The sequence below is a fragment of the Cheilinus undulatus genome, linkage group 3, assembly GCF_018320785.1.
Source record: "Cheilinus undulatus linkage group 3, ASM1832078v1, whole genome shotgun sequence".
In the NCBI taxonomy this organism is placed as follows: Eukaryota; Metazoa; Chordata; class Actinopteri; order Labriformes; family Labridae; genus Cheilinus; species Cheilinus undulatus.
This window is the reverse complement of record NC_054867.1, coordinates 26,230,155-26,245,722: the sequence shown is the minus strand read 5'-3', so window position 1 is coordinate 26,245,722 and position 15,568 is coordinate 26,230,155. Positions and strand designations below refer to the sequence as shown.

At 37.9% G+C, this 15,568-nt stretch overlaps 1 protein-coding gene across 1 annotated transcript; it reads right to left on the bottom strand.

The window, feature by feature from the left end:
- Positions 1 to 2,861: 2,861 nt before the first annotated feature.
- Positions 2,862 to 15,552, bottom strand: LOC121506969 (serine/threonine-protein phosphatase 6 regulatory ankyrin repeat subunit C-like). Its single transcript, XM_041783044.1, has 28 exons — positions 15,409 to 15,552; positions 14,612 to 14,695; positions 14,337 to 14,415; positions 14,101 to 14,171; positions 13,792 to 13,992; positions 13,398 to 13,485; positions 12,948 to 13,090; positions 12,172 to 12,384; positions 11,926 to 12,004; positions 11,675 to 11,789; positions 11,412 to 11,494; positions 11,199 to 11,298; positions 10,374 to 10,442; positions 10,136 to 10,276; positions 9,972 to 10,028; positions 9,468 to 9,579; positions 9,310 to 9,381; positions 9,019 to 9,220; positions 8,722 to 8,809; positions 7,943 to 8,060; positions 7,614 to 7,833; positions 7,184 to 7,271; positions 7,003 to 7,086; positions 6,526 to 6,671; positions 5,564 to 5,646; positions 5,364 to 5,446; positions 4,774 to 4,865; positions 2,862 to 4,689 (listed from the first exon to the last, which is right to left on the bottom strand). Exons 1-28 carry the CDS (start codon positions 15,433 to 15,435, stop codon positions 4,499 to 4,501), a joined length of 3,129 nt encoding a protein of 1,042 aa, XP_041638978.1. The 5' UTR covers positions 15,436 to 15,552; the 3' UTR covers positions 2,862 to 4,498.
- Between the last annotated feature and the right edge of the window lie 16 nt (positions 15,553 to 15,568).

Sequence of the window (15,568 nt, the reverse complement as noted above, 5' to 3'; positions counted from 1 at the left end):
TGTGGCTGATCGATATGGGAAACTGACCTCCCAAAGAACAAAAACACAGCTTGTAAAGCAGTTACATCAGCTAACAGACTGTATTGAGATTAACTGCCGAGTGATTTAGCGTTAGGGGGTGGAAGTAATTCCCTATCAAGACCGGTGATGTCATAGGCTCATTTGCCCTGCTCCAATAAAACCAAGTCTAGAAAGAGGTGAACAACTTGTAAACAGTCTAAATAAAAAAAATGGTTACACAAGATTGTGGCATTTTCACATGTTCCAGCTTATCTAGTGTGTTAAGACACAAAGTTTGGATTTCACTTTACATAGAGTTTAATGATATTCATGTAATGAATTCTTCAGCATAAGGTTTAATTTGGATAGCAATGAATAGATATTGAGTCTCAGGACCATCTGTTCGCATCTGTGCAGATATCTCAGTTAGGGCAAAAATGATTTAGGCAATTATGCAATATGGTCAAGTTTGGTATCTAAAATGTCTTGAGACATTCATCGGTCTTCAAAAAAAAAAAAAAAGTCCATTTCGTTTTATATTTACTTACAGTGACTTTGTTTTGTTATCTAAATATGCTGCTTGGAGAGATTTGTAAAATGTTCAATGTCAAATTGCCTGTTTGTCAACTAAAAATATTTAATAAAGGATTTTTTAAAGTTATTTTAGCACAAAAGAAACGTGGCAGGAGAAACGTGTGTCTGTGTATGTGTTAACATCCGGATTTACTAAAAAAGTTCTGTAAATCAATATTTCATAAAACCCCATCTAAACATCACTACAGTGTTTCAGATCAAACAATTTTTAAAAAAACATTGATATGCTGTTTTGCCACAAATTCTGAGGGAAAACATGCGACAACACAAAAACTGAAATAACGAAACAAAATGGTAAAGTAAAAAAAAAATTTGCCACGTTTTGTAATTTTTACAATTATTATTTTTTTAAAATTTACATCGAAAATTAATATGATACGATACGATACGATTGAAGTACGATTTGGTGTCAGGGCAGTGCTCCCAACAACAGTATCTATGGTAAAATGCCACATTTGACCAATCAGAATCGAGGATTTAACGCAGTTGTATATTAACATTTAACTGCCAACGGTCAGCTAAACCAACCACGTCCTGACCTGCTTTCACATCTCTTTGACATTTTACCATGGAAAGAAGAAACAACTCGAGGCACGGGGTAAGATTCATTCATACTTTTAAGACTTTCTTAAAGTCTGTCAACTTTTTGGGTAAACATTTGACTAAGACCCGCATTAAAGCGGAGCCAAACTGATCATTTACTTGGTTTTAATGTGTTTGTAACAAAATAAATGAATCGGTAGTTAGTAATTAATTTGTATTTCGAATTCAAAATGTTTGACAAAGTGATTAGCGGATACTCCTGTAAAGAATATCGTTTCTTAAACTTACTAAAATATTTCTCTAGTGATTATTCCATAATTTTTCTGAAATTGAATTTTTCATGCAGAACTTTTTTCACAGAATATTTCGGGAAAATTATGTTAATGCTACAAAACAAAATCTGAGTATGCCCTCTGTGACTGGTTTCAGATAAATGAATATTTTTGCCTTTAAGGTGCCTGGCAGATTTCAAACAGGCAACACAGCCCACAGCTGGGACAGGGACGGATTTGCACAAGCTCTTAAAGCTGCTGAAGATGACAAACTGGAACTGACTACTGAAACCAGCCAACTGGTCAGGCTGGCTGATAACCTGAGGACAGAAAACAAAAGACTGTTGAAAAAAACACCTGTTTGAAAGAAACTCTGCACAGGAAGAACAACGAGGTGACTGAAACTCTCCATATGTTCAAAACCAGTGACAAATTGATCCAGAAAAAAAAAACCAAGTCTGTTTATTCCGGGAATTTTATCATAGACAAAAACGATTAGGAGAGCAGTTCTGTGTTTTAATGAAGGACGAAGTTAAAAAGATGATTGCTGTCCATGAGGACGACATGAATTTGATCAGCTCAGAGATCAGAGCCCTGGAGGACGCCTACCAGCAGGAAATTGCAGAGTATCAGAGGATGGTGATCCAGCTTCAGGAGCAGATTACTGAGAGAAACACAGTGATCAACTCCCTCAGAGATGAAATTAAGACTCCCGGAGAGGAGTGTTTCACTTCATCCCAACTCACCCTCAAGTAGACTACACTGGACCAGAACATCCCTAACAGCAACACTCTGGAGGTTGAGGAGGAGGTTAATGGGAGAGAGGCAAGAAAGGAGGAGCAGGAGAGGCATTGCCTGGTAAGAGAGGACTCCCTGATGGAGATGGTGAGTAAAACAGGAGAAACTTAAGGTAGTAATTATTCAAAATATCCAGCTGCATTACTGCTCACTGTAGCTGGACCATTTCCAGTATTATTCTGTAGAGGGATAGTAAAAAAAAAAAAAAAACCTTATTTACTTTTCAGGAGCCTCCCCCAAAAAAGAAAAAATGCAGCACTGTGAAAGAGGATGAGGCTGCAGGGGCTTCAGCTCAGGTTGGACAGGGAGAAAAAGCACAGGAGAAAAGGGAGGAGGAGAAACAGGAGGAGGCTGCAGGGGGTTCAGCTCAAGATGGACAGGAAGAGGAGAGAAAGAAGGGAGAAAAGAAGTGCTTTTGGCATTGGATTCACAAGAAATTCTGCGGCAAACCAGAAGAGAAGGGCGTAACTAGTGCAGAGGCTGAGCAGGAGTAGATCCTCTCTTTACACCCCCAGTCCTCTTCACTCTACTGTTCTTGTAATTATTAAATGCATCATTAAAACACAAAAAATGCAGTGTGTATACTTAATGAGGTGAACATTTTACACAACATGGGAAAGAAAAAACAATGCAACTACTCTGAAACTTTGTACTCTACAAATGAATGTTTATTTTTTTGTCTTAAGAACACCATTTAGAACAAATTTCACACAGAATATTCCAGTTAGGAGTTTCTCCCTGAAATGCCAGTAAAGATGAAGGAAAGTTCCCAGTTTTTCACATGCAAGAAGCAGAGAAAAAAAATCTACAAACGCTGTTCAGAAGATGTCACTGCTTCTTGGGTTTATAAAAATCTTTTCTGGACTGAAATTATCCAAGAAAACTACTGAATATTTTAAGAACTGGTTTCAGTGGGGGAAATATCAGTCACTTATTGTTAATAAAACACAAAAATACATATTTCCATTAAAAAAAAAAGCTTTATATTAAAAGAGGGAGTGAGGCAGTGATAGCTTTATACCAGTAAAGGTATACTGTGTGTTTTAAAATAACTAAAATAAAGATTTAAAGAAGTCTTATTGTAGAGGCACTACCAACTTTTTCAACCAACTACAACCAAAGAAAACTATTGCTCATATATGCCAGACATTATCTGGTTCCAGCAAGGTTAATGTAAGGAATTTGATGCTTTTTTTCTCACCGTATTTGTGTAAATTAAATATATTTTCGTATTGAATTGCATATCACAAAAGAAGGAATTTAAAGATATCGCTTTGGGCCATTGTAACTTCAAATGAATCAAGCAAGAAGTTAAATTAATCTAACATTGAAGATGACAAAAAAAAAACATACAAAAAGTCACATTTACTCAAGACACAACTCAAAGCTGGAGATATCTACCCTTTGCATCATAGCTGTTCTTATCAAAATATATTTATCTATTCTTTGACCTTTCCTTTGTTTTATTTTCTGGCTTGTTTCACTTACCTTTCATTTGTAACATAGTATCAAGCTCAAATTGTGCTGTTATTGCATCTAAAGTAGCCTGAGGTACAGTAAATTATCAATAATTTGGGATTCAAGATAGTAAAAGATAAACTTCAATTTCAAAACTATATTTACACTAGACTCTGCCAACTCTATAAGTCTTATTATATACATGCTTGTTACTGCTACTTCTGCTAAACTGAAATGTACTTTAGGTAAAACATGATAAAGTTAGACTGATAAAGTTATTTGTATCTACGTAGCATTGGCTACACTCCTGACAGAATAAGAAAATAGAGTTTCATTAATTGCATAAAAGGTTTAAAGCACCTGTTAAGAGTTTGTCAGTACATTAAAATGCAATGTCTAACACTTTCAAACACACTCACATACATAAGATACACACACAATCATCTGAGTATCTTTGCACTTGTCACCTTCAAGTGTAAAGGGCCTTTTATAGTGTGCTTATATTAAAATACCATTTACTGCTCATGGTTACTACATCATAAAAATACTAAATATATGTGCTAAACTTAACTCACGTGGAGGAGAACATAATATAAGAGATATGCTACTATTATTTATGTATAAGACTATTATTTTTAAGAAGCAATCAATGCCACTGGTGCAAGAGGACAAAGTGTGCATGCAGACAAGTGTATAAATGCCATAAGCTCAGCATGATCACACATGTTCCTAGAGGCTTGTACGTGCATGTGGTAAATGTGTGGGGACATTAAGGTACACTGGGATGAAATTTCACACCCCTGCAGGCCAACAGCGCCTGTTCAGCCATCGACTCAGGCGTGACACATGTTACCATTGGACCCACAGGTGGCAGTGATGCTGCAGTTCTTCAGGATGGAGTTATAGTGGGAGGCTGCCCCATTGCCAGCCTCTCTGGGAGGGAAAGGCTTCATGGTGGAGAGGATCAGGGCCAGGCAGTCTGCCACGTTCTTGTTTGGAGCACAGGCCAAAGCTGGCGTGTGGCCTGCAGAGGGTCAGAAGCAAAGAATTACCCTAAGGTATCATCAGTAAGTGGAAAAAAAACCCAAAATGGATCATTCTGGTTTACCTTCTTCATCTACAGCCATGACCGCTGCACCTCTGCTCAGTAACACCTGTACGACAGTCGCCAGGCCTTTCCTCGCGGCAATGTGGAGGGGCCTGTGTGAGAAAAAAAGGCAATGCTCAGGAGGGATGCTAACATCATGCCACAAATCATACTATTGACAAATTCCAATTTAAGAAAAGAGAGAAAGGAGAAAAAAATCACAGGACATCAGAAGCATCTTGGTATAAACTGCCTGCCATCACAACAACATCATTGCCGTTCACAGATTAACAAATGCAGTGTAGTCTTCAATAGTGAAGAGTCCACTAAATTATAGTGACTTTTTTCTTGCAAGTATTACTTTATACAGTATCTCCAATTATTACCACTTTTACTGGTGATAACCTGTGTTTTCTTTCTCAAAGTTAGCAGATCAAACTAACCATTGGTTAATCATAATGACTAAGTGTTTTCTTCACTGTTTAAGAAGAGAGCCCTCCATTTTCTTGTTTATAAATCATATGATCATCGTTGAAACCTTTAAATTTTGATCAAGAGTCTTCTAAATTAAAAGCATGAGCACAGGGGTTAACACTGAAAAGAAAACCTACATTTGGAGAGAGCTGTTTGTTGCATTTATGAGGGATGAGTCGTTGATCTCTCCCAGGATCAACAGGGCACACATCTCATGACCCTGCAGAATCAAACACAGTGTTTGTCATTATTTGGCTCTTGTCACAATACTACCGCTGTACACGTGTTATAGTTACTGTGCCACTACATGCAAACAGCACATGCGTGTGTATGTGACCTTGCTGCAGGCTAAGTGAAGGGCAGTGTTATTATTGACATCCACCAGGGTCAGGTCTGGCTTTGCTTTGTGCAGCAAGAACTCTGAAATGCAAAAATAAGACAGATTCATAGCAAACACTTCTAACATTTAGTATCTTATGTCAGTGCAACAAGGGGTGAGATCTAAACAGTAAAGTGGACATAAGAGAGGGATTTGTGGGTCAGTGAACATACCCACCAGCTGAAAAAGATGCAATAATTGAAATGCTCTATTCCAGTTTTATTCCCATTCTTCAGCTGAAAATTATGCTTCTTAACATTAGAATTAGCATGGGGTAAAATTTACCTGAGGCGGTTCTTTCATAGTGTTTTACTAAAATTGGCACAAGTCTTTCAGTCTTTGACTTTTTCTAAAAGGTTGTTTTGCAGCATCTTGTATTGTTAAAATTGTCTAAGTAAATCCATATTTTTAAAATGACCATTTATACCTAGAACAGCCATGTAAACTAAATTTACTCCATAGGAAAGCATTGACTTCTACTCTTTTTTAAATTACACCCCAGTAGAAAAAGAATAGATTTTGACAAAGAAAACACCTTCTTTCTGTTACTGCACTGTCAAATCAGAAGTCACAGATCAGCCTTCAACATGGATTTCACAGGCAAAAAAAAAGAGATTCATAATTGTGAAGTGTCAATGGATAAACTCAATGTTTTAAGTGAAGAAGAATCTGGTGTTGTGGAAGCTTCAGAACAGAGAAATCTGTCCTAAAATCATTTTGGATGTGATGAATCATCATCTGACAGTGATCCTGTTCTTATTGAGTGGTTAATTAGCTGCTCAATGTCTGTGATCAATTAATTGCTCTCGATCAGAGCTACATGTGAAAATCAGTGCACTTACATAATGGGTAAATTTTACCCACTGACTCTTTAAATATACACATTTAAGGCAAACAGTCAAGTTACTTCGACAGCATACCAACAGCCCTTGTCTGCCCACAGTCAGCAGCAATCATCAGAGCAGAACATCCACTGTGGTCCACAACATTGACATCTGGTGTCTGGGCCAGGACCAGCTCAAGCCCAGCGACATTTCCTGAATAAGCAGCAGCATGTAGCGGAGTCCTGCAGACATACAAAAAAACATGAAATGAATAAAAATACAGAATAGCAAGACTCATTCAGGGCCTCTCAACATGTAAACACAGCTCACTTTGAGTTTTTATACAACCTATGAAAGGTTTATTGACTTATTTTTGAGCAACATGTAACTATCTTTACAGATATATAAATATCCCAGTATAGAAAAAAAGAAGAAGACATTAAAGATGGCAATAATATTTTGTTTCTGCATAGGAAATAATAAAAAAAACTTCTATTATAACAACTGAATCATACCTGTAAAGTCACAAAGCAAAAGTAGAAAAAAAAATCTGAGTTCAGGGGAGAAACCCACCTTCCTTTGGCATCAATAACATGAACGATTTGGCGGCCAACAGTCTTCACTAGAAGTCCGGCAGCAACATCGTGGCCATTAACTCTGAACATCAGAAGATGGTTGTTACATTATGAAAACACACATTTAGGTTATTTCTGAAATATCCATAGAAAAGCTTTAACATCTCAAAGATACTCACAGAGCACAGTGCAATGGGGTGAAGAGATTTCCCTCCTGATTGCTAAAAAATGTGTTTTCAAGTAAAGCCTGTAAACATCCTTCACGTCCTGTAGTAACAGTCAGATGGACAAATAGTAGTTAGTGTTTCATGATAATATATCACTTTTCAGCTAACCGAATGTTTGAAGAAGTACTGAAGCTATGTTAAACTTCAGATATACACTTTTACCAATTACTGTTGTGAGCGATAAAGAGTGAGCAGTAAGTTGTGTAGTATTTGTGCAACATATTGCACCAGAAATCAGCCAATACCAGGGGCCTTGGACAGCTATTTGTGTTGCTGTGCTATCATAACATGTCATCTGATTTTACTAGTTTTTACCCAAGTTTAAAAATCAAATAAATGAATAGTCCTACTGTTGACATGCACTCTTGATGTGATGCCTCACCATGGTATGCAGCCCAGTGTGTGGGAGTGTAGCCTATGAAGTCCAATATGGAGTCCAGCGGGTCGGCTTTCACGGCAGCCTTTAGCAAACTCCTGAGCAGCTCCGTGTGGCCGAGTGAAGCAGCGAGGTGCAGCGGGGTCCTTCCCTGAGAGTCTCTACAGAGCGCAGAGGCCCCGTGTTCCAGAAGAGCAGAGACACAGTCCTCGCTGCCCAACATGGCCTGCAGACAAAGGACACGAGATATGGTGTGAGGGAGAATCACAAAGGAAAGCACTGTGATGAAGTGACCACGGAACATGTACAAACGTAAGAACAGCAGAAACACTTACAGCTCTGTGTAACGCTGTGAAGCCCTTTTTGTCTACAGCATCTGCCTTTGCTCCTTTTTCTAACAGGATGTGGACACAGTCAGTATGTCGCCCCAGAGCTGCCAGCATGAGAGCGGTCCTACAAACAGCGAAAATCAAACTCATCTTTACTGCTGTGAGGATTATTTTTCTTATTAATGTCAGACTTTAAAGGGTTAATGTACCATTTCATATTTATGGATACATTTTTTTTCCCTTCAAATCAGCAACCACAATGCTGCAATATGTTAATGAAACAAGCCTCTCATACTATCTACTTTGTGTTGGTAATAAAATTGTTCACCCTTATTTATTAACAACAATATTTATTGTATAATACATATGAGAGCCAAGATTAATATGTTAAAGTAATTGTCTTTGGATCATTATAACATTGCTGAAGAATGAATACTGTTGAATTTAATAAATATTTATTGAATGGCATTATGAACCTGCCCAGGTGAATGAATGAACCAAAAACAAAGCCTATTTTTTTCCCCAGAATATCAGTGTAAACAGCATTATCACTACAGAGAAAAAAATAAAATACTTGTTGGAAGGGTAATAACCACCATTAGCAAAACCCGCTGCTCCAATTAACAAAACAACTTCTTATATTCAACAGTGACAATGAGAAATTCTTTTGCTTTTCTTAGGAAAGCCTTGTATATAAAAGCTGTCCACACTTGGTGTAAATCTAGTCAATTACAGTAATAGTAATTCAAAAAAAAAATCAGGGTATGAAATATGAAGCCACTCACTGTCCCTCTGTGTCTGAGATGTCAATGATGTCATCGCTTTGTTCCCTGTTGACTAATAAAAGCAGACAGTCCATTTGGCCCTCAGCGGCTGCACAAGGGGAGAAATTAGAGGAGAAGTATAAAAATAAAAACACCAGTTTTATAGGTAAATAAATATCAAATTTATGACATAAAACTAAAAAGTAAAGAAATTTATCTTATGAATCCTTCCAAAGCCATCGATTCTAAACCAAAGCCAAATACAATATATGCTGAATACTTAAGTGGGTTCCCTCAACATCACGTTTGAACACGCACCTGCAGCATGGAGAGCAGTCCTCTTGTATCTGTGCTCCTTCAATGTGCAGCTGGCTTGATGCTCCAGCAGCACCTCCACACATGGGGCAAAACCTCTCTGAGCAGCCAGGTAGAGGGCAGTTCTGCCTTCAATGTCCCGCACATCTAGACTCACTAATGTCTCAGACAGCAAACGCAGAGCCTCACAGTGGCCATAATACGCCTGAAACAGCAGAACTCATTATGAGTAAACAGTCTGAAAAACAAGTCATGCCTTTACTGTGTGTTTTAATAGTCTCACATGCTACTCACAGCTAAGTGAAGAGGACTGACTGGAATATTGCTTTCAGCCTCTTCCAAGCAGTTGAAAGAAATCTCCAAGAGCTGCAAAAGTGACAAAAGAAACAAAACTATCTAAACTAGATCTCTCCTCTTGATTTTACAAGAATGTAAATAAAATAAAGACTGACCAGTTCCAGGTGTTGTTTGTTCCCAAAAGCTGCTGCATAGTGAACAGCACTGTAACCCTTACTGTTCTTCAGAGTCGGGTTCGCCCCACTGTCAAGCAAGTAATCTAAACATCTGAAAAGCAGACAATCAGGAATCATGTCAGGTTTAATTCTTCTTCCAGCAACAAGTTTATATAATTTTCTAGGGATGTACGATATTACCTGTTTATCAATATCATCAGATATTAGCTTAAAAAGTTAATTACCAGGCTACAAATGGCCTAATAGTTAGGTCGTGCCCCATGTATGTGAGCAGCCCAGGTTCAAGCCCCTAACACAGAAAGTTTGTATTTTCCATTTTTTCTGGTTTTATTGTTGCATACATTTCAATAATGAGGCTTCACCCACAAATGTCAATAATACTGCCAGGAGCTTTCATTTATACTTTCTAATATAAAGTGTAAAGAAGCTGTTGACCTTAACTGTAAAAGATACAATTAATAATATGATAAATGTGTGACTTACAGAGTGGCTTCGTGTTCCCTTTCCTCGCTTGAGTCAGGCCTAGCATTTGATTCCCCTCTGTACAAAAAAACACAAAAAACACTTTAGAATCAAAGAACAAATGTTCTTGGAAGTTCATCCTTGTTAACTCAAGTGAAAGGAGTAAAAAAGCAAAAACCCCTCACCCACAGAACGTGTGTGAAGCAGCAGCGTAGTGTAGGGGGCTGCAGCCTGTCAGGTCCAGCTCATTCACCTCAGCGCCGGCTCTCACCAGAGCGATGGTACACTGACTGTTTCCATTTGCTGCAGCGTAGTGCAGAGGAGATCTATCATATGAAACAAGGTAACAGAAAGCTTTGAGATCAGTTAGCAGGAGAGCTAACATAGGATTTTTTTTAGCAACAGATATTCAGCCCAGCTTACCTTCCCAAATTATCTTTTACATCCAGCTCAGCAGCACTGCTCAACAGCAAGTTCAGACACTCAACATTCCTGTCACACAAAGAAGAAAATGTTTGGATGTTAATGACAGCATAATCATATCTTCTAATTTCAACCCTTTTCATAACCATTTTGCAATAATTTTTTTCTATATTTGTTAAATTAAGACTCAGACTTTATAATGCAATATGTTGATCAGCGTTTCCAGACTCACTAGAGAGTCTCATGGTCAACAAATCAAAGCTATCCAGTTTACAGTCAAAAGAGAGTGATCAAACCAGAAAACAACTGCATTAAAGACGTTGGAATCAATTTATTGATATGTTTTTTCTTTAAATATAACTCAAACCAATCAAAAGATATGAAAATAATGGACATATAAAACTGATGAGCAATTTTTTTGTCAAGCTTGTGGACAATGCCGATATAATTTGATTTGTAACTTCAGCTCACTATTCTTTGTAAGTTTCAACTTAACATCCCTCAGGATCAGGCAAACAACACAGATGAGGAATAATAATGAATTGCTCTTCTTATTTTGATCTTAAAAATCAACAATGATGTTTAACAATGAAAAAAGAAATCCAACATTTTGAAAAGAGAAAAAAGCACCACTGCATCAAAAACAGCACTGCATTTAATATAGTGCATCTAGTTTTCCATTAAACAAACTACTAGTAAATGCCGCATTGAGTTAAATTCTAAAAGATATAACAGTAACATGAATGGTCCATAATTTTCAGTGGAAAAAAAAAAGTCTTTTGAAATCATGTTTTCAAAATTGTTCATCATAACATTAAAACTCACCCTCCAGAAGCAGCAGCATGCAGGCATGTCCTCCCGTGGTCGTCAACCATGTTAATATCAAACCCTGATGATGTCTGAGAAGGCATGATGTAAAACTGGCCTGAAGGAGCAGAACAGAAACAAATGTTTATTCAAAACACTTTCAGTCATGTCAGTTATGACATCAGTTATGAAAAAAGGAGAGGGATCAATTAAGGAGCAAAGGACTCTCACCGTTGGACAGTAACTTCTGACAGCAGTCTGGAAACCCATATAGTGCCGCCAAATGTAGAGGGAGCATCCCATCAACCCCTTGTCTTTAAAAAAGCATAACAAAAATTATATCTTGAGTTTGTGCTTGGTTGGCAATAGCTGTTTATTCAGCATGTATTATCAAACATTCAGGAAGGAAACACATCTTAGTGCAAATAGATCAAACTGCAGAACCACAGCAAGTCCATAAAATATGAAACACTGTTGGCTTTATCCTGACTTACCTGGCCTTGTCAGCACTGTTTGTCAGCAGAGTGCTGATCAGTAACTCCTGTCCGTATCTGGCAGCCACATGAAGAGGAGTGTTTCCAAACATATCAGCACAGTCAATCTCCCCACCTGTGTGCAGGAAAGAGAAATTAAATTAGATAAGAGCAAACACTGATATAATAAGTTAGATACTAATAATGTGTAGGTTACTGTGTGATATATATATATTTTGTATTATGGTGGTGGTGGGGGAAACAAATGTTACCATTTTGAATCAGAATCTGGGAGCCTGTAAAGCGCCCGTGCATAGCAGCCATGTGCAAAGGGCTCTTCCCTTCTTTATTCTGCAAATCAAAGCAGATCAAAACAGGTTATTTTAAAATAATGGCATACTAATCACAACTTTAATCCTGTAACCTAAGACAACACTTAACAAAAACATCTATTTTATTCTGATTGTGTTCTTTAGAAAACAAACCAAAAAATAACTTATTAAAAACCAGTTCTGTACCTGCACGCTGACATCAGCACCATTGTTGATCAGCAGCTCGAGACACAAAACCCCGCTGGAAGAGGCAGCAGCAAGATGCAGCGGCGTGCTACCATAATGGTTTGGCTGGTTGATGTTGGAGCCGCAGTTCACCAGCTCAGAGGCCACAGCATCTTGCCCCATGTGGCACGCTATGTGGAGCGCTGTGTTCCCATAAAGGTTGGTATCATCAGTCTGACAGATAAAAAAAAACCAGACAAATAGATGACTATAAAAACAGGCATGAGGAGCCTTTGGTTAGCAGCTCAAAAACGCTAACCATTAATGTTAAGAGATAAATGACTTTGTTAACAACATCGGAGGAATCTTGACAGGAAAAAGTACTTTGGCTTAGGATATTTTCAAGGCAAAAAAGGTTTGCATCTTCAAACTCAAGAAAGCATATCAGAAGTAGGTTTATCCTCTTGGTCTCAAAACTGAATCTGATGCAAAATAGCTTTGAACCAGCACTTTTTCTACTGTCCAACAGGGGGCGACTGCATCTTTTGCAAGAAAAAATCTGGTTGCATGGACAAGAAGGGAAAATATCCTTACTTCTTCTAATTTACTGTCCCAGTAAACATTCACACATTGAGAATGTAGTTTAGATAGCTAGCTCTCAGACTATGTCACTGTGGTGTTGTGCTTACAACATAAATCATGGTCCCATTTAGAGTCAAAACAGAGACAAGATTGAAAAGTTGCTATCATGGAAACAAGTCAGAAAGAAGAGAAACAAAGCTGTGATATCCCTTTACCTCTACTATTAGCCTTAGCAGGTATTTGACCACGTCCAACATCCCACCCGCTGCTGCAGCATGGAGCGGAGTGTAACCTCGTTTGTCCTTGCACATCACATCAGCGCTGTGTGACAGCAGCAGCTTCACAACCTCCACATGCCCTGAGAGAAAAACATTTATTAGAAGTCTCACAGAAGGACACCTCCCTGCACACCAGGCTCTCTTAATGGCTTGAATAGAAACTGAAGTCCAGTGAGTATAAAGGCCAAATCAGTACAAGAGTGATCTGATTTTTACCTGTTTGTTCAGACTTTAGCATCCACCTGTACTTTTTATAGTACCAATATTTTCTTTTGGTTGTTTGCTTTTGTTTTTTTTTCTATTTTAATGTTTTAATGTTATGCATCACGAAAACTGCTCTTTTTAACATTAATCTAAAAAACAAAAATGAACACATAGAAGCCTTACCGAGGTATGCAGCCCAGTGGATTGCCTGCCTTTCCTTCTTGTCTTTGGCACTCACATTTGCACCTTTATTCAGGAACAAGCTCACCATCTACACAAAACACAAGTGAATGGCAACATTCTGTGAAGAAATCACTCAAGCAAGTATACCTTATGTAGTGTTCTCGAAGATCTTAACTATAATTTTTCATTATGGAGGAGTATGTGTTGTATAAACAATATTAAGACGCTTTTATCCACTATGCAGCAACAGCTAAAAATTCCTTAAAATATCGCCCTGTTATTATTACATTTCAAAGCACATTTACCTTTGAATCTAACTGTCATGCATGAAATGATATACATCAAATACTGTAACTGGTAGCTTTTGCTTAAATGAAATAAAAAAAATCTTCACCTCTCCATGGCCACTGTGAGCAGCATGGTGCAGTGGTGTCCTCCCTGATCTGTCAGCAACATCCAAGCTGCAAACATGAGGTATCAGAGCTGACGCACAGCCTGTAGCCCAGTTTGCAGCTGCCATGTGTAAGGGTGTGTGCCAGAATTTGTCTCGTGTATTAACCTCCCCTCCATGCTTTAGCAACAGCTCCACTGCTTTCTGAGGGGGAAAGGAAAAAATACAAAAGGTATAATCAAACATTACATTCAGGGGTACAAGTCCTTAGAAATCTGGCCCCATATTTGGTTTTTGAAAACGAGAACATACTTCATTTCTTGAGGCGGCAGCTCGGTGTAAAGGAGTCAGTAAACCCTGGTCCTTGGCATTGACATTTGCACCTGTAGAGGAAGGCAATGGAAAAGATGCACCTCAATTCTTTTGGTGAATTTTAGTCTCTCTGTATGTGATTCATTTTCTTATACTGTACATGTAAATTACATAAAGATTATGTATAATTTATTGTTTGTCTTGAAAAATCACAGGGTGATAAACAGTTTCACTACCTGCAGCAATAAGTAGCTCCATAATGTGGACATCACCCAAATAAGCAGCTGCGTGAAGTGGTGTACTTTGTTCTTGGTCCTGAAATTTAAAAAATACCATTATCATTCACAGTGAAAGCATAAAATGAATGCACAGGCATGAGGTGTTAGGGACTGAAAAGTTGGTACAAGCATAATAAGTCTTATTATTCTATCCATAACATGATGAATTTAAGTCTCCTACTAATATTCACAGAAAACAACACGTTTACTGAGGTAACAAAGGATATAATTACCAGTAAATTAACATCCTCATTATGGCTTAATAGAAATGTCACTTCCTCTGTGTTTCGACTGAAAATGGCCTGGACCAGCGGAGACTGTAGCATCATGCAAAAGAAAAAGATAAAAATATGATTTATGGTCACATAAAACTTTGCAAAGATCTTAAAAGTGACTTGTGGGAGGGTTGCATGAAGAAAGAAAAAAAAAAAGATTTCAACTAAACGTAAACAGAGAACCTGTGGACAACACAAAGGTTTATAAACACATAATGACTGAGCATTTCTAGGTATAGAGTTGATCATCAAACCATGTCGAAGAAAATCTTTCATAGGTGTAAGACAACCTGCTTTAATGGATTAAATTACATCAAGTACCACATAAAACACTATTACTATGGGCACTGACTGTCTGTGTCGCTGAAACCCCCTCTATCTTGGTGAATAAACTGAATTTTCTTGGAAATTTTTAAAAAACAGATCAGTATCGTGCAGACACCGTTCAACAGACTTAGCAATATCATAGAGGTGAAAAACCCTTTAAATATTGATGTTAAGGGTTTCTGAGTCTGTGTTTGGACTAACTCTAGTAGGAACACTATGTCCGCTAAACTAGGGTCTACAAGAACTGAATAATAACAACAGTAAACACAAATGCTGAGACTCTGCCTAGTTTTCAAAGTCAAAGCAAATGTAACATTAATTAGCCTTGTAGCAAACTTTGCTCGACATTTCGCTAACTGGACTAGCCAGCTTTTTGTGGGACGTACCGTTAGTTCTGTAATGTTAAGTAGTACAGCTTTATTCATTACCTGGTCCTTGATATTTCTTAGATCCATGTCTGAGTTACTCGGAAAGCTCCTTCATTTATAAAGTGTGAATATTTGACTACATGACACCATGTATCAGCTAGTTAGCCTAGCTTTAGCTTAGTAGGCGACTGGGATGAGATAAGTAGTTACACCAGTTGGC

Bases quoted from the DNA above. Each gene is read 5' to 3' on its own strand.
- LOC121506969 (XM_041783044.1), bottom strand. From the start codon at position 15,435: ATGGATCTAAGAAATATCAAGGACCAG. The intron at 10,029-10,135 runs GTGAGGGGTTTT...TTTTTTGTACAG, and splicing joins GCTTCACACACGTTCTGTGG to AGGGGAATCAAATGCTAGGC. The intron at 8,061-8,721 runs GTGAGTGGCTTC...CGCTGTTTGTAG, and splicing joins ATCTCAGACACAGAGGGACA to GACCGCTCTCATGCTGGCAG.